This window comes from Jaculus jaculus, chromosome 1, assembly GCF_020740685.1.
Source record: "Jaculus jaculus isolate mJacJac1 chromosome 1, mJacJac1.mat.Y.cur, whole genome shotgun sequence".
Taxonomy (NCBI): Eukaryota; Metazoa; Chordata; class Mammalia; order Rodentia; family Dipodidae; genus Jaculus; species Jaculus jaculus.
The window spans coordinates 9,069,840-9,095,389 of record NC_059102.1 but is presented as its reverse complement, the minus strand read 5'-3'; the positions used below and the strand labels follow the sequence as shown (position 1 = coordinate 9,095,389).

The 25,550-nt window shown below is 42.9% G+C and overlaps 1 protein-coding gene across 1 annotated transcript in view; it reads left to right on the top strand.

The window, feature by feature from the left end:
• Positions 1–22,369, top strand: part of Abraxas2 (abraxas 2, BRISC complex subunit) — a 33,167-nt gene extending 10,798 nt beyond the window's left edge. The window contains exons 4-9 of the mRNA XM_045141898.1: positions 688–754; positions 6,645–6,835; positions 9,825–9,944; positions 12,064–12,148; positions 14,547–14,661; positions 20,199–22,369. Of these exons, the coding sequence (XP_044997833.1) occupies positions 688–754; positions 6,645–6,835; positions 9,825–9,944; positions 12,064–12,148; positions 14,547–14,661; positions 20,199–20,668 (1,048 nt within the window). The 3' untranslated portion in view covers positions 20,669–22,369. The remainder of the gene's footprint in view (positions 1–687; positions 755–6,644; positions 6,836–9,824; positions 9,945–12,063; positions 12,149–14,546; positions 14,662–20,198) is intronic.
• Positions 22,370–25,550: the final 3,181 nt, after the last annotated feature.

The window sequence follows — 25,550 nt, the reverse complement described above, 5'->3', positions numbered from 1 at the left end:
GAGGTGGGCACATTGTTTGGAACTAGCCAGACCTGGCTGCAAATTACAGCCCATCTTCCTAATGGCTCTTCAATTTACCCAAGGCCACTAACTTTGCTGAATTATTATTTTTTTTTTTTTCCCGAGGGAGGGTCTCACTCTAGTGCAGGCTGACCTGGAATTCACTATGGAGTCTCAGGGTGGCCTTGAACTCACAGTGACCCTCCTACCTCTGCCTCCTGAGTGCTGGGATTAAAGACGAGCCCCACCACGCCCGCCTCAAACTTGCTGAATTTTTGGTCTGAATCTATCAACACTGTGATAAGAGCTTTGTGAAGTAGCAGGAGAGCACAGTGCCTTTAACACGCAGCCATGTCCTTTCCCCTCTTCCTTCACCAAAAACGGGCTGCTGTTATACAAGTACTTAGAAACAAAGAAGCGACGGCCATTTGAAACCTCACACTTGGTAATTACTTGGTTACTTCCTACACATGGAAGTAATGTCTTTAGAATGTAGCAATCTTTTGAGTAGAGTTTGACACAAAATGTACCTTCTGCCCTGGAAAGTATTTAGACATTTCTTTGTACACCTTTGTCTGTAAGCAGTTCTATCTTTTCAGGGTTAGACACTTCCAAAACTCCTGGAAAGCATGTCTATGTCAGTGCTGTGGAATTTTAATACATTTTTTTTCTCTTTAAAAACAACAGTTTTTATGACTACGCAAGCAAAGTTAATGAAGAGAGTTTGGACAGAATTCTTAAAGATCGAAGGAAGGTATGTTGTTTATTGCCGGTGTTTTCAGGGCTGGTGACCTAGTTCTTCAGTAATCTTGCAGCTACCTTGTCTGTTAGCATAAGAGGTAGAAGTAGAGACATCCACAGTGAATTAGTTTGGCATCTCATCCTCCATTTCTCAGAACGATGGGAGAGTTTGTTTAAAACTTCCAGCAAATGTCAAATCAATAAGTTGATTACTTTCAGGTGATATCTGATGTAGACTAAGTGCCTGCTTCGAGACTTAGAAACAATCACTGCAAGAGTCTACACATAATGAAAACAACCAAGTCTGCATCGGTAACTTTTCTCATTTCTGTGGCAAGATACCTGACAAAAAGCAACTTAAAGGAGGAAATCCTTAATTTGGCTGGTGGATTGGGGGTTCAGTCTATCATTGAGGGAGAGCGTAATGGCAGGAGTGTAAGGCGGCTGTAGTAAGGGAGCAGAGAGATGAATTCAAGGGTCCAGTTCACTTTCTCCTTTTTAATTTATTTTTATTTTTTCGGTTTTCCGAGGTTGGGTTTCACTCTAGCCCATGCTGACTTGGAATTGACTATGTAGTCTCAGGTGGCCTCGAATTCATGGTAATCCTCCTCCCTCTGAGCCTCCCAAATTCTCGGATTAAAGGTGTGCATCACACACCCACCTTCACTTTCTCCTTTTAAAAAAAAAAATTTTTTTATTTAAGAGAGAGAAAAGGAGCTAGACAGACAGACAGACAGACAGATAGATAGATGCAGGCAGGCAGACAGACAGACAGACAGCTGCTTTAAATGTACTCCAGAAACATGCACCACCTTGTGCCTCTAGTTTACATGGGTCCTGGAGAATCATACTGTGGTCCTTTGGCTTTGCTGGCAAGCACTAGGCCATCTCTCCAGCCTGACTTTCTCTTTTTTATTCAGTAGTGGAGATCCCAGTCCATGGAATGGTACCACCCATATTCAGGATAGCTCTTCCCCCGTCAGTTAAACCTCTCTGGAAACACCCTCATGGACGTGCCCAGAGCTGTGTTAGGAGAAGCCAGATCCCATCAGGTTGACAAAATTTTTGCTGGGGCACAGGCAGGGTGATACATGCCTAGGCCTGCAGGACTGAACCCTAGTATGAAAGGGGCCATATTGACGTGTTGATAGCTCTAGCCAGTGGGTAGTTTTTCTATGTACTTTTGTGTAACTAATGTGGATTTTAGTATAGCACAATAGAAAGAGACAGGCAGGTAAATTCCACACTGTGGCTGTGATTTCTTGGGTGACTAGAGAGAAACGTTCATTATGAGATGCTACAAAGGAAGACTTGGCTCAGAAGCTTAGCAGTTACCATCCTTTTTACATGAAAGTGTCAGAATATGATCTCAATTTACTGTTAACTTTAATGTGAAGCTAACAGTTTTAAATTACTTTCCCATTTTGCTTGTTTTGGTTTTGTTGTTGTATTTTATTTACATAGAGAGAGAGAATGAGAATGAATGGGCACACAAGGGCCTTTAGCAACTGCAAATGGACTCCAGACACATTCTCCACTTTGTCCACCTGACTCTAAGTGGGTACTGAGGAATTGAACCCAGGCCATCAGGCTTTGCAAGCATGTGCCTTTAACCACTGAGCCATCTCTCCAGAAGCCCCCCCCCTCCTTTTAATATTTCTATTTATTTTCAAGGAGAGAGAGAGAGAGAGAGAGAGAGAGAGAGAGAGAATGGGTGCACAAAGACCTCTAGCCACTGCAACATATGCCATATGCATGTCCCACTTTGTGCATCCACCTTTACATATGTACTGGGGAATTGAACCTGAGTTGTTATGTTTTCTCAGCAAGCACCTTAACCACTGAGCAATTTCTCCAGCCCTTTTGTTCTTTTTGAGACAGGGTTTCAATGGGCCAAAACTAGCTTTCCTTGAACTTTCCTTGATCCATCTGCCTGCTACCTAAATTCTGGAATGATAGACATGTGCCAATGTACCACCCTACCCAACTAAACGACTTCCCCCTCCCCCCCCCCCCAGTTTTGTGGTAGTGTCTCATTCAAGGTCACACTGACCTCTTGGAACTCACTCTAATCCCAGGCTAGCTTAGAACTCACAGTGAGCAGTGATTCTCCTTTCTCTGGCTCCTGGGATGAAAGAAGTACACCACCACACCCAGCTTCTACACTTTATAAAGCTGGAGTCTTACTGTTTGTTTCAAGGAAGTAAGCTTCATGAAGATTGTTTTCTAATAAAGGATTAAGTTGTTCTACAACAACCCTTGGGCTTGGAAAATAGCTCAGTCAGTAAAGTGCTTGCTGTGCAAGCAAGAGGATCTGAGTTCAAATACATAGCACCCCAGCAAAAGCTGGGTGTGGCAGTATGCACAATCCCCGTGCTGGGGAAGCAGAATAGGACTTTCCCTGGGGTTTGCTGGCCAGCGAATCTTGCTGAATTGGTGAGCTCCAACATCAGAAAGACCCTGTCTCAGAAAAATAAACTGGAGAACCAAGGAAGATTCCCAGCATTGACCTCCACTTTCTTAACCTTCCCGTCCTGTGTCCCTGTTAGCCATCAAACTGCTCTGTCAGGCTTCTTGAACTTTTTCTACTCACCATTCTTTTTATTTTTATTTTTGGTTTTTCGAGGTAGGCTTTCACTCTAGCCCAGGCTGACCTGGAATTCACTGTGTAGTGTCAGGGTGGCCTCAAACTCACCGTGAGCCTCCTACCTCTGCCTCCCAAGTGCTGCGATTAAAGGCGTGCGCCACCACGCCCAGCACACCATTCTTTTAGCCTAAGAAACTCTTACATGACTCTAGATATGTATGTATCAAAAGTTTGTTGATAATAAATCACAAAGAAATTTATTTTAAGGTAATCCTTTGGTATACATACAACTTTAACATTTATTAAAGATAAAAAACCAGCTGGGCAACTTTTCATTTTACTCCTATCTTATATACCTACATATCTAGTCATGTAAGAATTTCTTAGGCAAAAAGAATGGTGAGCTAGGCGTGGTGGCGCACGCCTTTAATCTCAGCACTTGGGAGGCAGAGGTAGGAGGCTCACGGTGAGTTGAGGCCACCCTGACACTACACAGTGAATTCCAGGTCAGCCTGGGCTAGAGTGAAAGCCTACCTTGAAAAACCAAAAAACAAACAAACAAAAAGATTAAAAGCCAGTTTTTCACACTGAGATGGATATGTTGATATGTTGTTTCTTTTTATATAAAGAATTCAATCTTGTCTGAATATTTCGTCAGTGCTGAGAAGTCTGTTCCACATAAATACACAGTACAAAATAGAAGTATGTCTTGGGACCATTTCAGAAATTGTGGGCAATTCTGTCCTAATCCAAGATTTCCTGTGTGTGTGTGTGTGTGTGTGTGTGTACGCGCGCGCGCATGTACACGTGAGCAGGTGTACATACGTGTACATGTGCATGTAGAGGTCAGAGGATAACCTTAGGTGTTATTTCTTGAGCACCACCCAAGGTCTCTCACTTGTCCCGAACTTGCCATGTAGGCTAGAGTCACTGTCTTCCTCTGCAGCATTGGGATTGTAAGTGCTTGCAACCACACCTGGCTTCTCATAGATTCTGGGACCTACTTCAGGTCCTAGTGCTTGCATGGTGAGCACTTTCACAAACGAAATCTTCCTCTCTCTAGTTAATAATTTTTTTTTTTTTTTTTTTTTGAGGTAGGGTCTCACTCTGGCCCAGGCTGACCTGGAATTCACTATGGAGTCTCAGGGTGGCCTCGAACTCATGATCATCCTCCTACCTCTGCCTCCCAAGTGCTGGGATTAAAGGCATGCGCCACCACACCCAGCCTATAATTTTTTTTTTTTTAATGAAGAGGTAGCAATTCAATCAGAAAATAAATTTAATAATATATTAAAAAATTCTAATTAGCCGGGTGTGGTGGCACACACCTTTAATCCCAGCACTTGGGAGGCAGAGGTAGGAGGATGATCATGAGTTCGAGGCCACCCTGAGACTCCATAGTGAATTCCAGGTCAGCCTGGGCTAGAGTGAGACCCTACCTCGAAAAAAAAATTCTAATTAAACAAAAGTGGGGCTGGAAAGATGGCTTGGTGGTTTAAGGCATTTGCTTGCAAAGCCAAAGTATGCCAGGTCAACTCTCCAGGACCCACATAAGCCAGATGCACAAGGAGGCACATGCATCTGGAGTTTGTCTGCAGTGGCTGGAGGCCCTGGTGCGCCCATTCTCTTTCTCTCAAATAAATAAATAAAACATAATTTTTTTTTCAAAATTTACTTATAGCTTAGTGTAATAAAAATTATGAGGAAATTAGGGCTGGAGAGATGGCTTAGTGGTTAAGCGCTTGCCTGTGAAGCCTAAGGACCCCGGTTCGAGGCTCGGTTCCCCAGGTCCCACGTTAGCCAGATGCACAAGGGGGCGCACGCGTCTGGAGTTCGTTTGCAGTGGCTGGAGGCCCTGGTGCGCCCATTGTCTCTCTCTCCCTCTGTCTTTCTCCCTGTGTCTGTCGCTCTCAAATAAATAAATAAAAATTTTGAAAAAAAAATATGAGAGATAATGGGAGGAAATTAGTCTCTGGTTTCTAAAATTAAACTATTTTTTTGTTTGTTTATCATATTTATTTATTTATTTATTTGAGAGCGACCAACAGAGAGAGAAAGAGGCAGAGAGAGAGAGAGAGAATGGGTGCGCCAGGGCCTCCAGCCACTGCAAACAAACTCCAGATGCGTGCTCCCCCTTGTACATCTGGCTAACGTGGGTCCTGGGGAATCAAGCCTCGAACCAGAGTCCTTAGGCTTCACAGGCAAGTGCTTAACTGCTAGGCCATCTCTCCAGCCCAAATTAAACTTTAGTTTCTACAAGAACAGACTTCATATCTGCAGTAAAACACTGCAGCTCACAGCATGCAGTAGTCTTGAGTCTGAGCTGAGGAGTTTCAGGTAGCATTCGTTTGCTCTACGTGGTATAACTGTGCAGTGCTAACTGTGCATGCTGTGTGGCCTGAAGCAAGGCTGAAGTCAAAGCCTGTAGTGCAACCCAGGGAAGCACTGCAGACACACCCCAGATTGATAACACATTTGATTTGAATTAATTTTTGGTTGCTTTCATTCAGAAACCTTTTACCAAATGGTTCAAGAGTCCCCACATTCAGTCATCCAGTTGTATGACCCCATAGTTTAAGAAGCTATGCTTGAGCCAGGCGTGGTGGTACACAACATTAATCCCAGCACTTGGAAGGCAGAGGTAGGAGGATGGTTGTGAGTTCAAGGCCACCCTGAGACTACATAGTGAATTTCAGGTCAGCCTGAGCTAGAGTGATATCCTACCTCAAAAACCAAAAAACAAAACAAAAAAACTATTTATTTATCTCAATTAAAAAAAAAAAAAAACTAGTATATACTCTACCCACCCTTGGACTTATCTTCTTTCACTTAGTATAAGTATTTTGGGATTCTTCTACTGGTATATATACCTGTGATTCATTCTGTGTTTGTTATTGTGTAGGATTCCATTGCGTGGATATATTATGATTTGTTCAATTTATCCATTCAGTTGTTGATGGGCAGTTGGGTAGTTTTCAGTTTTGAGCTATCTAGCATAAACTTGTCATGAACATTTGTGTACAAGTTGATATGGATACATTCAGAAGTAAATTAATAAGATTTGATACAGCTTTTTATTTATTTATTTATTTATTTATTTATTTATTTGAGACAGGGAGAGAGAGAGTGGTTATGCCAGGACCTCTAGCCACTGCAAATGAACTCCAGATGCATGTGCCACCATGTGCATCTGGCTTACGTGGGAACTGGAGAATCGAACCTGCATCCTTAGGCTTCGCAGGCATGTGCCTTAATCACTAAGCCACCTCTCCAGCCCTGATAAACCTTTTAATACTTCTTTTGGTTTCTATTGCAGAAGGTCATCGGGTGGTACAGATTCCGGCGAAACACACAGCAGCAGATGTCATATCGAGAGCAGGTTATCCACAAACAGCTCACCCGCATCCTCGGGGTGCCCGACCTTGTCTTCCTTCTCTTTAGTTTCATCTCTACTGCCAACAATTCCACTCATGCTTTAGAATATGTTCTCTTTAGACCAAATCGCAGGTAAGGAAAAGCTTTCCCACCATTCAAACTGGTAAAAAAAAGATACTGGTACAAGTAATTGAGATTCATGACTGAAAATGTACATTATAATGCATTTTAAAGCCTTTCTTTTTTTTTTTTTTTTTTTTTTGGAGGTAGGATCTGGCACTAGCTCAGGCTGACCTGGAATTCATTATGTAGTCTCAGGCTGGCCTCAGACTCACAGTTATCCTCCTAGTTCAGCCTCTCAAATGCTGGGATTAAAGGTGTGTTCTGGGCTGGAGATATGGCTTAGCGGTTAAGCGCTTGCCTGTGAAGCCTAAGGACACCAGTTTGATGCTCGGTTCCCCAGGACCCACGTTAGCCAGGTGCACAAGGGGGTGCACGCATCTGGAGTTCGTTTGCATGGCTGGAAGCCCTGGCGTGCCCATTCTCTCTCTCTCCCTCTATCTGTCTTTCTCCCTGTGTCTGTCACTCTCAAATAGATAAATAAAAAATGAACAAAAATATTTTTTAAAGGTGTGTTCTACCATGCCCAGCTATAACTTTCTCTTAGTATGTGTGTAGTATGCATATTAGGTGTCCTCTGTTGCTCTTCTACTTTATTTTTCTGAAATATTCTGACAGAACCTAGAGCTCCCCATGTTTTGGTTTGGTTAGATTGTCTGACCAGAGAGCCCCACAGTCCTCTTGTCCTTAATCCTTCTTGGGCTGAGATTACAGGCATATGTAGTCATACCTGGCTTTTGTGTGTGTGTTTGTGTGTGGGGGGGGTAGGATTTCTCTACCCTAGTTCAGGCTGACCTGGAATTCACTGTGTAGTCTCAGGGTGGCCTTGAACTCACAACAATCCTCCTACCTCTGCCTTCTAAGTGCTGGCATTAAAGACGTGCACCACCATGCCTGGATTGGCCTTTTTTGTTTGTTTGTTTATTAGTTTATTTATTTGACAGAAATAGGATGAGGCAGATAGAGAGAAAATGGGTGCACCAGATCCACCAGCCACTGCAACTAAACTCTAGATACATGTGTTACCTTCTGTGTCTGGCTTACTTGGGTCCTGGGGAATCGAACCTGAGTCCTTTGGCTTTGCAGGCAAATACCTTAACTGCTAAGCCATCTCTCCAGCCCTTTTTCTTTTCTTTCTTTCTTTTTTTTTTTAATATGGTGCTGGGGTTCATACATAGGCCCTGACACTTGCACAGCAAGCACTCTTACCAACTGGGCTGTCGCCTCAGTCCCTTCTTTGTAGCATCTTTAAAGAAAAGTCTTCATTGCTCTCTTTGAGTTAGAGAAGGTGTTTTCCTTGTTAGTTACTTACATGAATTAAAAGGGTTTGGGGATCAATAAGTATTAACAAGATGTTTGTCATTTATAAATTTTTGTGAGTACAGGCAGGTAGAAACTTAATTTGCTACTTCATAGTCCATCATGTGGAAATAGAACTTTATCTTATTGCTTCTGATTGCAACTTTAGAACACAGAATTAAAAGATAAAATTGTAGAATTCCAAGTCAGCCTGAGCTAGAGTTAACCCTGCCTCAAAAAACCAAAACAAACAATGATGTTCTGTGATCATACTTTCTACCTGTAAACTGCAGAAGATATTCCCTCTGGAAATATAGTTGTAGAATAGAATAAATTAAGGCTATATTTGTGAAAATAATTATTGTTAATTAACCATTTGCAAGATTTCATTAATTACCACATAGGTAATTTTTCAGCATTTGTCAGTCACTGTGGGGATACAAATGATGAATAAGACATGGCCTCCAGTAAGGTAAAAAGGAGACATAAAGGGTAGAGAAAGGAAGGGAGGAAGATACTTAATAGGTTGATATTGTATATATGTAATTACAATGATTGTAATGGGGAGGTAATATGATGGAGAATGGAATTTCAAATGGGAAAGTGTGGGGGTGGGAAGGAGGGAATTGCCATGGGATATATTGTATAATCGTGGAAAATGTTAATAAAAATCAAAAAAAAAAAAAAAAAGACATGGCCTCCACCCTCAAGGAATTTCTACTTAAAAGGAAGGGAAAACGTTGCTATTTTATGAATCCTTGGTGGTCTATAAAAATAGGTGCTCCCATTGTGCTGAGAAGTGACAAAGGAGTGTTTAGCACTGAAACATCTCTATCTCACCTTCCAAGGTTCAGGGTCTATTGCAGAAGAGGTGGTGGAAAGAATGTAAGAGCCAAAAGAAGGATAGGACTCCTTACAATGGACTCTTCCAGACACAAAATGGCCTGGATATCCATGACCTCACAGTGCCTTGCACTACCTACACAAGACCATCATAATAGGAGGAAAAGATGATGACATCAAAATAAAAGAGAGACTGAGAGGGGAAGAGAATATGACGGAGAGTGGAGTTCCAAAGGGGAAAGTGTGTGGGGAGGGTACCATGGTTTATTGTCTATAATTATTGAAGTTGTCAATAGAAAATAAAAATTAAAAATAATTTAATTTTTTAAGTAGGTGTTTCATAGCACCTTCTGTTAGTTTACCAGTATCAGAGACTAAGGGTCCTATATGGCCAATCCCCATTCCTTTATTTAATTGTATTGGTTATTTGTGTGTGTGTGTGTGTGCATGTGTACAAACCAGGGTCTCTTACTACTACAAATGACTGCCTGTCCAGCTCTGTAGCTGGTGAATTAAAGCCAGGTTAGCAGGCTTTGCAAGCAAGGAAGATCCTGAGTTTAAAGAAAGCTTAGACTACACAGTGAGATCCTGTCTCCTAAAAGAATAAAAAGCAGGTAAGTTAATCCCAGCACTTGGGAGGCTGAGGTAGAAGGATTGCTGTGAGTTGAAGGCCAACCTTGAGCTACAGAGTGAGTTCCAGGTTAAACAGCTACAGTGAGACCCTGCCTCGGTAAATTAAAAATAAATAATAGTTTTGTCTACATGTTAAATATGTCCATATCTAATAAAAATAAAATTTAAAAATTATTTAATTAAAAAATAATAGTTTTGTGTGATCTTTTTCTCAATTCTTCTGCAGGTATAATCAAAGGATATCACTTGCTATTCCCAATCTAGGCAATACTAGCCAGCAGGAATACAAAGTATCTTCAGTGCCAAACACTTCTCAGAGTTATGCCAAAGTTATCAAAGAACATGGGTAAGTTGAAAGGTAAAATGAGTTTCTTTTGTCACCAGTAATTCCTTTGTTAATAATATTGTTAATGAGGCTGGGAGAGATGGCTCAGCAGTTAAGGTGCTTGCCTGAAAAACCTAAAGACCTGGGTTTAATTCCCAAGTACCCGCATAAAGCCAGATATACAAAGTGGTGCATGTATCTGCAGTTCATTAGCAGCTGCTAGAGGCCCTGGCTGTCTTACTTGCATTTTATCTCCCTCCCTTCCTCCCTTCCTCTCTTTTTCTCCTTGTTTGTTTGTTTTGGTTTTTAAGGCAAGGTCTCACTCTAGTCTGGGATGACCTGGAATTCACCGTGTAGTCATCTCAGGGTGACTGAACTCACAGTGATCTTCTTACCTCTGCCTCCCAAATGCTGGGGTTAAAAGTTTGTGCCACCACACCTGGCCTGCCTCTGCTTGTAAATAAATTAAAATTAAAAGATAATATATTTCTTAGCCAGGTGTGGTTGCCTTTAATCCCAGCACTCAGGAGGCAGAGGTAGGAGGATCACTTGTGAGTTTGAGGCTACCCTGAGACGACATAGTGAATTCCAGCTCAGCCAGAGTGAGACCTTACCTCAAGAAGAAAGAAAGAAAGAAAGAAAGAAAGAAAGAAAGGAAGGAAGGAAGGAAGGAAGGAAGGAAGGAAGGAAGAAAAAACCAACAACAACAAAAAACAAAACTGATACTGAAGAGGTTGCTCAGTGGCTAAGGCGCTTGCTTGCAAAGCCTAATGACCCAGTTTCAGTTCCCTAGTACCCATGTAAAGCCAGATGCACAAGGTGGTGCATGTGTCTATAGTTCGTTTGCAGTGGCTAGAGGCTTTGGTTTTGTCCATTTTCTTGTTCTATTTCCCCTCTCTCAAATAAATAAAATGTTTTAATAAATAGTAATATTGTTAAAAAGTGTACAGAGAAGTGTCAAATCAAGTTTACTTTGCTGAATTTAAAGAAAGTAGACTGGTAGTTTTCTAGACCATTACCACCATATATCAAAATTTTATTCTGTGTGTGTGTGTATGTGTGCTCAGGCCAGTGATCAAGTGTTGGGTTTTCTCCCTCTTGCTCTCCATCTTCTTTATTGAAACAGGGTCTCTCACTGAACCCAGGACTCACCAATTCAGATAGTGTAGTCAGTTCGCCTGGCTCCATCTCCTGAGTGCTGGGATTACTGACACATGCTACAATGCGCAGCACTTAACGTGGGTTCTGAGGATCCAGACAGAGGTCCTCAGACTTGTGTAGAGCTTTATTGACTGAGCCATCTCCCTAGGCTCAAAAATCTATTCTTGATAAACTCTTAAAATGATCTTTGAGCCGGGCATGGTGGCGCATGGCTTTAATCCCAGCACTTGGGAGGCAGAGGTAGGAGGGTCGCTTTGAGTTCAAGGCCACCCTGAAACTACATAGTGAATTCCAGGTCAGCCTGAGCTAGAGTGAGATACTACCTTGAAAAACCAATAAATAAATAAATAAAATAAAATGATCTTTGAAGCTGGGTGTGGTAACTCATGCCTGTAATTCCAATACTCCTTAGGCTAAGGCAGGAAGATCACCACAAGTTGTGTGCCCACAACTCTTGGCCAAAGAGTAAGACACTGTCACAACCAAAAGAGAAGGAAGAAGGAAGTGGGAGGGAAAGGGAAGGGGATCTTCTAAAATTTTTTATTTTTTGGTTTTTCGAGGTAGGATCTTAATCTGGCCCAGGCTGACCTGGAATTCACTATGTAGTGTTGGGGTGGCCTTGAACTCATGGCAATCCTCCTACCTCTGCCTCCTCAGTGCTGGGATTAAATATGTGTACCACCATGCCTGGCTATGATAGTTTATTTTTACTGTATTTTTCTTCCAGTTCTAAAAGCTAAACATAGTCAATGAAAACTGTACATCTTTCATTTATATTTGATGTGGGCAACATGGTTTCAATTTATTTTGCTTCTGTAATTCTTGCAATATAGGCATTTTTATTGTTTAAACATTGTCACCTTAGAATCATAGCACCTAATTAATACAGTATGATAGAAGTAATATGAAAAGTGTTAATAGAAATTTTAATAATGACAGTTTCAATAACTTTGTGACATCTTTTTTACCTGTTCTCCAGTACTGACTTTTTTGACAAGGATGGAGTCATGAAAGACATCAGGGCTATTTATCAAGTTTATAATGCACTTCAGGAGAAAGTGCAGGTAACTGATTTATTTATTGGCTTTCATCTTGTTTATATTGCTCAAATCCTTTAGTTATACTTTAGTTTTTTTATAATCTTTAACTGACAAATGAATTATGATCCAAAAGTCACTATGTGCTTTCCTGAAATCATAGCAGGTCTGTAGAGTAGTTACTCATGCCAGCCTACACAAGCTTGTTTTGTGACATAACTGACGTCAAGCCTCTGAAGTGCATTATTTGTTTTCTTTGTTTTGTTTTGCTTTTTGTTTTTTGAGGTAGGGTTTCACTCTAGCCCAGGCTGACCTGGAATTCACTATGGAGTCTCAGGGTGGCCTCGAACTCGGCGATCCTCCTACCTCTGCCTCCCGAGTGCTGGGATTAAAGGCATGCACCACCACGCCTGGCTTTGAAGTACATTATTAATACTACTGCTTAAAATATTTATGGCTGTGTTTGTTCTGGGGAAAATGTATTCTGAGTTTAAAGATTACTAAGAACACAGTTGTCTCCATCTGTTACACCCTAAGTAGAAACAACATTAAAAGCTAGTAACATTACAGTTCTGCTTCCACCTATTTACTCACTTTGCCCCCAGCTGCCTCTGTAGTGTGGGAAGACTGTTCAGTCCTAGTCATTCATGGAACAGGTATTTGTGGACTCATCTTCCTAAGCCATATACTGAGCTGGATGCTAACATTGCTTTCCCACATCCTTCGTGCCAATCCTTATATTCTTAGTAGTTTGCTCTAACACCTAGACACAAAAGAGCCTTTGGAGCTGGAGAGATGGCTAAAAACGGTAAGGCACTTGCCTGCAAAGCTTAAGAACTCATCTCCGAATCTCCAGGTCCCACATAGCTAGACGCATGGTGACGCAAGCAGGCCATGTTATACATGTTCCACAGTGGGGCACGCCTCTGGACTTCATTTGCAGTAGCTAAAGGCCCTGACGCACCCATTGTCTCCCTTCCTCCCTTCATCTCTCCTTCCCTCTCTTTCTGTCTCCCTAAAAACAAAAACAAAAACAAAACAAAACAAAAACAGCCTTTGAACTTAACCTTGAGGGCAAGAAGGAAAGTGATAAAGTTGAGGGCTCTCCTAGCCCTGGTGAAAGCCTGGTTTAAGAAGTCCCCAGAGAGTAGAAAGAGGAATAGAGAGGGAACGCAGACTACACGCAGCCTGAGGCAACAGGGTCTGTAGACCTGGAGCAGTGGGAAACTCTTTCCAGGCTTCTGGGGCCAGACTTACTTTCCAGAAAGTTCTGGTATTTCTGCTGTGGAAGGAATGTGCAGTGGAAAACAGCTTTTTGTCCTGAATTCAAGAGCCTGCCCTTTTCATACTATCAATACTGGTCAAAAGACTACAGAATGGCAGTTACTCAAGTCCTTTTTGTTTGAGAAAGGCCCACTCTGAGACACTGTGATTATTGGTGACTGAATTACATATATACCTCACTTTGAAACTTATTTTCTTTTCCAGCTTTTCCTCATCGTAACTATTTCAATTAAATAAATGTATTTCATTTCTACCTCACTTTGAAACTTATTTTCTTTTCCAGCTTTTCCTCATCGTAACTATTTCAATTAAATAAATGTATTTCATTTCATCCTCATCTTTTATCCTTCCTTTGAAAGCTAGACTGGTACCACGAATTCCCATTTTGTTTCAATAAAAAATTTTTTTTTTTTTTTTTGGTTTTCTGAGGTAGGGTCTCACTCTAGCTCAGGATGACCTGGAATTCACTTTGTAGTCTCAAGGTGGCCTCGAACTCATGATGATCCTCCTACCTTTGCCTCCCAAGTGCTGGGATTAAAAGCATGTGCCACCACGCCCAGCTTCAATAAAAATGTTTTGACAGGGAAAACATATTTCCGATTTTACCCATATCTTTTTTAAGACTTCATAAACTGATTAACAATCATCATAAAACTGGAAACGGTGGCATGCTTTTATAATTCCAGCACACTTATAACAAGCAGGGAGGAAACAGGAGGATTTCCTGGAAGCTTACAGACTGATGAACAAATGAGATTTCCTACCTCAAATGAGATGGAAGGCACAAAAGTTGTTCTCTGACCTTCACATATGCTGTGACTTCCATGCACACGTGCACAAACATACTTGCCACATAAACAGATAATCCTGAGCCTGACATGATGTCATACACCTGTAAACCCAGCTCTGGAAAAGCTAAAATAGAGAATCTCAAGTTTACGGCTAACCTGTGCCACCTATCAAAAAAAAAAAAAAAAAAAAAAGTCCTGATCTCAGGCATTTAGGACTTTGCTGTACCTTACCTACTTTTTAGTTTGATAAAACTATCTGAGTTTTTCTGTGGATTATAACAGGACTGGATTTATGGACTGCCTCATGCTTGGTTTGAAGCTAACCTTTCATCATGGGGCTTTTTCCCCAGGCAGTGTGTGCAGATGTAGAAAAGAGTGAGCGAGTTGTTGAATCTTGTCAGGCAGAAGTGAACAAATTAAGAAGACAAATCACTCAGAGGAAGAATGAAAAGGAACAAGAAAGAAGTAAGTTTCTTGTTCATTTTACCATTCAGTATAAGGAAATGTCTTGTTTGTGGAGGAGAAGGACTGAGGTTTAAACAGGGCTGACATGCTGGACAAGTGTTCTACTGAGCTGCCCTGCCCGTTCATACCTTTTTTTTTGTTGTCATTATTTGTGTGCGTTGTTGTTTTGTGGGGAGTGGGGGTATTTTCTGGGAGGAGTTGTTACTTGCTATAGATCTAGTTCTATCCCAGGCTGACCTGGAACTCTGTAATCCTAGGCTGGCCTTGAACTCAGTGACCTTCCTTCCTACCATTAAAGGCATACACCACCATGCCTGGCTGTCTTTTTTTTTTTTTTTTTTTTTAATTTGCAAGTAGAGAGAGAAAAACAGGATGTGTGGGTCCCTGGTTCCTCAAGGGGCCATTGCGCACCGGTTCCCTGGAGGCGTCCAGGCAACTGTGGAGCAGGGTCTTGAGTGGCTATGAGGAAAAATCACCCTGGAGGCAGCATCAGAAGGCAGCTCATTTATTTGTTAGGGGGATGGGTTTTTAAGCATTTGTGAAAGAGTGGGAAGAGGTATGGGTCATAAGGGGACTAGTTAGTACAAAGGTCCCACAGATGCCTAATTAGCATGTAGTGACGTCACAGGTGAGCGGGAAAGGGTCACAGGGTCTAAGTAGTGGCAGGAAAAGGTGTAGAGTATGGTTGCAGGGGGATTGGCTATGTGAAGGCTGCTGGCTGATACCTCATTAACATATAGGGACATGCCCAACAAGCGGCAAGAGGCCACAGGGCTCTGGGAAAGCAAAACCTAAGTCTTACCAGCACATCCAGATGTCCCAGGCTGGGGGAGGGAGCAGCCTCACTCCTGCCGGCCTCAGGACCCGAAGTTACCAGCTGCAACCTTCTGTGGCCCAAGACCCTTACCTGTGCCCGACGAAAATGGGCACACTAGGGTCTCAAGCCACTGCAAAGAAACTCCAGATGAATGTGCCATCTTGTGCATGTAGCTTTACATGGATACTGAGAAATTGAACCCAGACTAACTCAGACTAACGGCTGAGCCATCTCTCTAGCCCATTTGTTTTTAAGCAGTCTTACTGTAACCCAGGCTAACCTAGAACTCACTCTGTAATCCAGTGTTATAGTTACCTTCTTGTTGCTAGGGAAAAGCACCCCATAAAAGGCAGCTGGTTTGAGCAAAATTTTTATTTTGGTTTATAGTCTAGGGGAAACTTCATGATGGCAGGGAAAGATGACATGAGCAGAGTCTGGTGGACATCGCCTTTGCCACAGCAAGTGGAAAACTGCAGCAGGAGAGTGAGCCTAACTCTGGCTAGTGGGAGCTTGCATAACAACCCTAAGCGCCCCCTCCCCCAACATACCTTCTCCAACAAGACTCTGCTTACCAAATTGACGTCAGCTGGGAACCAAGCATTCAGGTCACACGAGTTTATGGGGGATGTCTGATTCACACCACTACACCCAGGCTGGCCTCAGACTCTTGGTTGCCCCTCCTGCCTCTACCTTCCAAGTGCTGGGATTAAAGTCATGTACCACCACATCCTGCTTTTGTTTGTTTGGAGACAAGATCTTGATAATTTTCCCAGGCTGGTCTTGAACTTGTGATCTTTCTGCCTCAGCCTCCCAGTAAGCTGGGATTTTATAGGCCTGCACCACAAAATTAGGTCATATGTTACTTTAAATATCAAATTGTTCATTAACTGACATGACCCTTCTATAGTCAGCCCATCCTAGTGTACTTCCAGTAACCAAGACTGGAAATAACATTCATGCTAAGCTAGTCAGGTGGCTGCATATCTTCATTCTCCAGAAGAAGAAATAGTCTGTAGCCATTAAATATGTTCAGGAAGGATTAGAGAAGCTTTATTAGATGAAGAGAGGGAAAAGGAAAAAGGGGCAGGAGATATGACTTAGTGGTTAAGGCACTTGCCTACAAAGCCAAAGGACCAAGGTTTGATTCCCCAGGACCCACATAAGCCAGAGGCACAAGGCGGCCCATGCATCTGGAGTTCTTTGCAGCAGCTAAAGGCCCTGGTGTGTCCATTCTCTTTTTCTCTCTCTGCCCATTCCCCTCACAAATAAATAAATATTTAACAAGAGAGAGAGAGAAGGAAAAAGAAGAAAGTGCAGAGAACTTCTGCCATGTAGAGGGCAGTAGTGGAGTAGAGATCCCATGTGTGATAAGGGTGGAGGTCACCTGAAGTTTACCAGAACTGGGAAGTCCAGGAACAGCCAAGAGTGACTTTGTCCCCTGGTACACATCTGCTTAGAACCTTATTAGGGATGGCCTTCATCTTCAGGCTCTGGTGAGCTTGAGAGACTGCTGATTGGTCTCAGCTAGAGGCTGGCTCAGGAAGAGACCAGCCATGACACCAAGTGCTGGGGTTTTTCTTAACCAACCATAACGTCAGGATTAAATTTAAATTCCAGGAAAGGGGAACTCCCTTCCAGGAGGGGCTCAGGTTGTTTGTGGAAAAACAGATCTAGGGAACTTCTTATTAGGAGATAAGAAGACACATCTTCCTTTAATCTCTAGCAAAGTGGGCAGGTTCAAAGACATTCCTGCCTTCACTTTCCAAGGCCCAGTCACCCTAACTGCCTCCGTCCCCCCTCTGAAGAAGATCTAATCTTAACTGCCATTGGGGAATCAGGGAACAGACTGATTTGGCTTCTTCAAGCTAATTAGGTTGATGGATATTGCAGTTGGGAAACTTCTCTGGTGGGACTATCTAATGGTTCCTGAAAGTATATTGGTGGAGTGTATGAAGATAGTCTTGGAAGAAAATGTTGGGGGGAAAGAATAAAAGCAAAGGGGGCTCACAGCAAACTGGACGCCTTTAGAGTTTCCATTCATGTAGACAGATGTCTAGGCCTTGGAGAGCATGCGAGGGAACCCGGGTAGATGGAGTTAGATTGTGTCAGGACCATCTGAGTATGGGCTGACTGAGATCCACTCCCAGAACTGTTGACAGAATGGTGCAGCAGTGTCTGACATGGTCTGGATCTGTTCCTGTAGGTCTTGTAAAGGAGATGAGACATTAGCAGAGTTGTCAGGAATGTAGGCATAATAGTTAACCTTGATAATGGCAAATAATGCCACCCTGGGCTGCCATGAGAATGCCATAAGCCATGTACTTTGCATAATGGTCTTTTTATCATTTGAGCCTCAGAACCAGGAAGGGAGATTCTGTAAAGTCTTTATTTACATATGTGTGTGTGTGTGTGTGTGTGTGTGTATGTGTATGTACATATATATATATATATATATATATATATATATATATATATATATATATGAATTTTTTTTTTTGAGGTAGGGTCTCACTCTGGCTCAGGATGACCTGGAATTCACTATGTAGTCTTAGGGTGGCCTTGAACTCATGGTGATCCTCCTACCTCTGCTTCCTGAGTGCTGGGATTAAAGGCATGCCCCACCACACTCAGCTTTATTTATATTTTTATTGACAACTTCCATGATTGCAAACAGTATTCCATGGTTCCCTCCCTCCCACTTTCCCCTTTGAAACTCCATTCTCTATCATATCCCCTCCTCCTCTCAGTCTCTCGCTCTCTCTTTTTTTTAATGTTGCTGTCATGATATTTTCCTCCTATTATGATGGTCTTGTGTAGGTAGTGTCAGGCATTGTGAGGTCATGGGTGTCTAGGCTATTTTGTGTCTGGAGGAGCATGTTGTAAGGAGTCCTACCCTTTCTTTGGCTCTGAAGTTCTTTCTGCCACCTCTTCCGCAATGGACCCTGAGTCTTGGAAGGTGTGATAAAGATATTTCAGTGCTGAGCATTCCTCTGTCACTTCTCAGCACCCTGGTGCCTTTGAGTCATCTCAAGGTTGTAAAGTATTTTTTAATTCGATCATATGTTTTTATTATTTAAGCAAAGTCACATGGAGCTCAGACTAGCAGTAAAACTTACTGTGTAATCAAGGGTGACTAGAGTTCCCGAACTCTCCTGTCTCTACCTCCCAAGTAATGCTCACATTTTATATTATTTGTCCTTTTGTAAAGAAAAAATTATTTTTTTAATTAAATAGTTTTGTATTTAGTAAATACAGTCAGTTTGGTACCTTTATTAGGCTCATCCGTGACCTACCCCCTCTCCTTGGCCCCTCCTTGTTGAGGTATATGGGTCATGCATTGTGGAATTAGCCCACAGTTATGGGTAAGATAAATGTCTCTCCATATCATGACCCAACATGTGGCTCTGACATTCTTTCCGTCCCCTCTTCCGCAAAATTTCCCTGAGCCATGTTGGGTTCATTTTTGGTCTGCTTCAGTGATGAGGTGTTGTGGGCCTCTGGGGCTCTGGCTCTAGAAAAAATTATTGTATTGACTTTTTTTTCAAGGTAGTCTCTCACTGTAGCTCAGGCTAACCTGGAACTCACTCTGTAGCCTTAAGCTGGCCTCGAACTCACAGTAATCCTTCTACCTCAGCCTCCTGAGTGCTGGGATTAAAGGCATGTGCCACCACACCTCGCTTGGCATATGTTTTATAAATTTTATTGGTATGTTAAATGTGGTAGTGAAGCTGGGCATGGTGCTCTGAATCTAATTACAGCATTTGGGAGGTAGAAGCAAGGGGATTTTCAGGAGCTCAAGGTCATCCTTGGCTACATAGTGAGTTCCAGACCAGCCTGGGGTAAATAAGAGCCTATATCAAAAGGTTAAAAAGAAAAAGAGCTAGGTGTGGTGGCTCACGCCTTTAATCCCAGCACTTAGGTTGCTAAGGTAGAATCGCTGTGAGTTCAAGGCCAAGACTACATGGTGAGTTCCACCTCCTAAGTGCTGGGATTGTAGGTGTGTACTACCATGCCAGGACTTCAGTCATATAAGCAACTAAGTGATATCCCTAGCCTGTTAAGAAAAAAAAAAGTTAATGCTCTCTAGGCTAATAGATGTAAGATGATTTAGAGCAGTCCTAAAATTGTGATAAATCTGTGATCTGGTTCCTAGAAAATTAAGCACCTAATAATAGGTGGGGCTTTTAAACTGAGAAGCAGGGGTATAAGTGTATCGTAACAGGTACGTTTAAATGTAACATTTAGCCCAGTTGGTGCAAGACTATAATCCCAGTATCTGGGTAGTAGAGGCAGGAGTATCAGAAGTTCAAGGCCAGCCTGGACTATATGAGACCCTGTCTCAAAAAAAAAAAAAAAAAAAAGTATTTGGTATGAGCATATTGTAAAAAGGTGGTGAAGATTATTTCTGCCCCAAGAATTGAGCACAGTGAGCAGCTGTTGAGCAAAGAGCAGGCTGCCTTTTAGGAGCTGCATGTGTCACATCGCTCAGCCTCTTTGAGCTCTGCCGCATCCATTACAGGGACAGTAATAGTGGTGATGATGCTAAAACTTGAGAAGGTTGTTTTGGGCCTTCGATGAATGAATGGGTAGGGAAATATTTTGTAACTACTTAATACAGTTGTAAAATAATGATACCAATTTGGTTGACCATGTAATGAATGGTGATAAAAACCTGTGAAGATAAAAAAGGTGTGAAAATATCCTTCATGGTTTTTTCCAGGATTGCAGCAGGCGATGTTAAATAGACAGATGTCGTCTGAAAGTGTGGAACCAGCCTTCAGCCCTCGGATGTCCTATTCTGGGTTTGCAGCTGAAGGTAGACGTCAACTTGGAGACACAGAGCCCTCTGATCCTCCTCCCCCTTACTCTGATTTTCACCCAAACAATCAAGAAAGTACTCTGAGCCACTCTCGCATGGAAAGGAGTGTCTTCATGCCTCGCCCTCAGGCCGTGGGCTCTTCCAACTACGCTTCCACGAGTGCCGGACTGAAGTATCCTGGAAGCGGAGCCGACCTGCTCGCTTCCCACAGACCAGCGGGAGACAGTGGTGATGAATCTGATGACAGTGATTATGAAAATTTGATTGACCCCGCAGAGCCCTCCAATAGTGAATACTCACATTCAAAAGAGCCACGATCTGTGACACATCCTGATGAGGAGCCCAGGAACACTCAGACCTCCCAGATGTAACTGAACAAATGAGTCTTCCATTTGGCACTGCTTTTCTTAATAAGAAGCGTGTTGAAAATTGGTTGAGGACTGAATCTGGGGGAGAACTGCTTTCTCAGATGCCGTGGCTGCAGAGAGGAGAGTCCTGTGCACAGAACAGAACGTGCGGGAGCCTCCGTCCCTCCGCTGGTCCTACCCTCGCTCCGGACGCAGTGTGCAGGCAGGGTTCACAGAATCACTGAGATAATCAAACTGTCCTAATCCTGGTGCGATTTGTGGATGTACTGGTAAATTTAGGCAAAATTAAACTTGTCAGTGTAGTTTCTGTTCTTTTCAATGAATTGGAAATTATTTAGAGACTAAGCACAATTAGTCTATAAATATTCTGTAAATCAAAAACTTACCTCTTGCACTATCATGCCTTGAAATTTGCTTTTTTTCAAAGGGAAACGAGTTTAGCAGCAGCTTTCAAAGAACTACTTTCTATGATGAGCCAAATCCATCTTTGCCAGAAAAGAACTTTTGTTAACTCTAAGAAGCCTAACTGGAACAAATCAGCTGTGCTTTCTCCTTTCTGCATGACTTTGTAAGGTGAAGGAGAGGGCTTTGTTTCAGCTTTTTTCTACTAGCCTGATATGTATTGTCACTTAAAATGGTTGCCTTTAAAAAAAAACAAAGTAGAAATACTAATTACCAGTAAGTAATCATGCCAATAAGTATGCCATAACATGAGTTAGTTCCTTTCTTTGGTGGGTGACAGTGGCCAGTGGAGCACAGCACGCGTTGGTGTCTGTCCTGGAGTCTCAGAGGAAGGGCCCTCCGCAGTGGAAACAAAGTTAGATGCCAGACCTGAGTTCTGTGAAGAACAGTTTCCAAACATGGTAGATTGAGTGCCCATGGGAGGGGATGTAACTTGCTTAGATCTGACAAATCTTAGTGTTAGTTTTATTTGTGGAGGAAAGACTTTTATTAGACTGGGAATCCTGGTGAACAAAAATTTGTTTTAAATCCAAATAACCATACTTATTTTTTTTTTTAAGTGGCCATGTCTGTCAGATAACTGCAGATATGTAGAGACAGTTGGGATGCACTTATGTTTTTATTTAATTACTGCTTGTTTTCTAGTTTTGCCCATAATGTGTGAAACCACTAAGACCTTATGAGTGGTATGTTGGGCTCTTGGTCCAGGAATGGTAAGACCTGCCATTTACAGCAAAGCTGGCCCATAAAGGTAATGCTTGCAGTTTAACCACATGTCCTTAGACTGGTGAAAACTGACAGGAGTAAGGAAGCCATTCAAAGACTTGACATCTGATTCCAAAAGAGTAGTCTCGTTTTACAGAGGTGTCTTCTTGGGAGCTCCAGCTCCAGTTGAAGCCAGACGGTATAACTTAGACTTGAGCATGAGAACCTAAAACTGCCATTCTTTGGGTGTCCACTCGAGGGGGGAGAGGGTTATATTTGAACTGCTGTCATGGTTTGGCTGGCCTTACACCACTGCCATTTGATTTGAAATGTTGCAGGTCACCTGTTGTCATCAACTACCTACTTACTAGCAGCTTCAGCATCCATGTGGATTGAAGTTTTAAGTGCCATTGCCATCTCCTCTGTTCAGATTCTGACATTCAGGAAAACACTTTTATTTTTATGCCATACTGAAATCTACCATGTATATCTGACAAAGCAGTTAAATGTGACAATAAAAACTTATTTAATCATGTTGCCATTGTTTTATTCTCCGAATCAGTATTCTTCAGGGTCTTCCCTCTGTGGACTCATTGTTGTGTTTTCTAGTAGATAGCCATATATTTGACAGAGAGAGGGAGACAGAGTCAGGGAAGACATGGGCGTGCTACGACCTCGTGCTACTGCAAAGGAAACTCCAGGTGCATATGCTACTTTGTGCATGTGGCTTTGGGTGGGTTCTGGGAAATCAAACTTGGGCCGTCAGACCTTGCAAGCACCTTTGACCGCTGAGCCATCTCTGCTGCCCTCTAGAAGAGAGCTTATTATTACTATTGTTTGTTTTCCAAGGTAGGGTCTCACTCTAGCCCAGGATGACCTGGAACTCACTATGTCGTTTCAGGGTGGCCTCAAACTCATGGTGATTCTCCTACCTGTGCCTCCCAAGTGCTGGGATCAAGCACGCCTAGCTAGTAGATAGCTTTTTGCAAAGAGCTCCAGTGTGAGTGGAAAATCCCCTCACCTGGCTTTTCCTGCCGCTCAAGCTGAGCCTTGCAGCTGTGGACCCGCGGACCTGGTGCCGCCGCTGCTGGAGCCACTTATGCCTGCCTATGTGGGCTCTGGATCTCTCCTACCTCTCTGCTGCCATTGGTAATTTCTTATACACCTCACTTTTTAGTAGAAGAGTGTATTTTGCTGGGGTTTTTTAAAAAATTTTTTTAATTAGCATTTTCCATGATTATAAAAAAATCCCATGTTAATTCCCTCCCTCCCCCCCACACTTTCTCCTTTGAAATTCCATTCTCCATCATATTACCTCCCCATCACAATCATTGTACTTACATATATACAATATCAACCTATTAAGTACCCTCCTCCCTTCCTTTCTCTTCCCTTTATGTCTCCTTTTTAACTTACTGGCCTCTGCTACTCTAGGATCCACATATGAGAGAGAACATGTGGCACTTGGCTTTCTGGGCCTGGGTTACCTCAATTTGAAAAAAAGTTTTTGTTTATTATTTTTATTTATTTCAGAGCGACAGACAGAGAAAGAGGCAGATAGAGAGAGAATGGGCGTGCCAGGGCCTCCAGCCACTGCAAACGAACTCCAGATAACATGGGTCCTGGGAAACTGAGCCTCGAACCAGGATCCTTAGGCTTCACAGGCAAGCACCTAACCACTAAGCCATCTCTCCAGCCCTTTTTTTTTTCCTGCTTTTTCTCCCCTAGACTGCTTTGACGTGGTTCCTCTGCCACCATCTTAACCGAAAATCTAAGCTGAGGGCTGAGTCTTAGCTGAGGGCTGGAGGGATGGCTTAGAGATTGGGGACCCAGGTTCAATTCCCCAGTACCCACATGATCCAGATGCACAAAGTGGCACACACATCTGGAGTTCATTTGCAGTGCCTGGAGAAAGGCCTTGGCATGCCCATGCCCTCCCCTGCCTCTCTCTCTCAAATAAGTGAATTAATCAATAAAAATATTTTTTTAAAGTTGAGCCAGAGATATGGCTTAGTCATTAAGGCACTTGCCTGTGTAGCCAAAGGACCCAGGTTTGATTCCCCAGGACCCATGTAAGCCAGGTGCACACGGTAGTGCATGCATCCAGAGTTTGTTTGCAGTGGCTGGAGGCCCTGGTGTGCCCATTCTTTCTCCGTCTGCTACCCTCTTAAATAAATAAAAATGAAATATTTTGGGCTGGGGAAATGGCTTAGTGTTTAAGGCATTTGCCTGCAAAGCCTAAGGACCCTGGTTCGATACCCCAGGACCCATGTAAGCCAGCTGCACAAGGGGGAGCATGTGTCGTGTCTGGAGTTCGTTTGCAGTGGTTAGAGGCCCTGGCGCACCCATTCTATCTGCCCCTCTCTCTCAAATATTTTTTTAAGATTTGAGCTGGGGGGGGGTGAAGGGATGGCTTAGTGAGCGGGTAAGGCATTTGCCTGCAAAGCCAAAGGATGCAGGTTCAATTCCCCAGGACCCATGTTAGCCAGATGCACAAGGGGATGCATGCATCTGGAGTTCGTTTGCAGTGGCTGGAGGCCCTGACACACCCATCCTCTCTCTACTCCCCTTCTTCTGTCAAATAAATAAAAATTAATCAAAATTTTTTTATATAAATTGAACTGAGGGTGGGAGTGATGGCTTAGCGGTTAAGCGCTTGCCTGTGAAGCCTAAGGACCCTGGTTTGAGGCTCAATTTCCCAGGACCCACATTAGCCAGATGCCTCTTTATCTCTTTGTCTCTCTCAAATAAATAAAAATAATCAAAAACTTGAGCTGGAAGCTGGGCATGGTGGCACATGCTTTAATCCCAGCACTTGGGAGGCAGAGGTAAGATCACTGAGTTAGAGGCCACCTTGAGATGTCTATATAGTGAATTCCAGGTCAGCTTGGACTAGAGTGAAACCCTACCTCAAAAAACAAAAAAAGGGGGGGAGGTGGCTGGAGAGATGGCTTAGCTGTTAAGTGCTTGCCTGTGAAGCCTAAGGACCCTGGTTCGAGGCTCGAGTCCCCAGGACCCATGTTAGCCAGATGCATAAGGAGGCACATGCGTCTCTCTCTCTCTCTGTCTCTCTCTCTCTCTCTCTCTTTCTGCCTTTCTCTCTGTGTCTGTCGCTCTCAAATAAAAATTAAAAAAAAAAAAAAAAAGCTGAGGTGGTGGCCTTTGATTCCAGCACTCAGTAGGAAGATCACCATGAATGTGAGGCCAGCCTGAATTCCAGGTCAGCCTCTGCTAGAACAAGACCCTACCTTGAAGCACCAAGATAAATAAATAAATGAATAAATTGTCTTTGTCAGGGACAAGAACACAGCGTCGTAACATGTCTCTGTTGATTTCCCGGCGAGCACGCTGAGAGGCGCGGTACCTAGAGCAGTATCCATCACAGACAGCTGAGGTTTGAAAAGATCCCCAGGAGGCGCCTGTCCCAGCACTGCTTATGTTTGTAGTGCCTCCTCCCTCTACCTGGGTCACCCCACACCTGAGGGTCATAGGATTTGTAAACTCAACTTAGAACAAGGACCTGGCTAGTGAGGGTTCTGGGCAGCCATTACAGCTGAATGTGTCTCAAAACCCAGGATTGCAGCAGGATTCTAATGTCTTCCAGCTATTTGAAGAAAATTCTGGAATGTTTGTATATGGAGTGTGGGTATGTATGTGGCATGGCACACATGGAGGTCAAAAGACAGCTTTTGGAAGCCGGGCGTGGTGGCGCACGCCT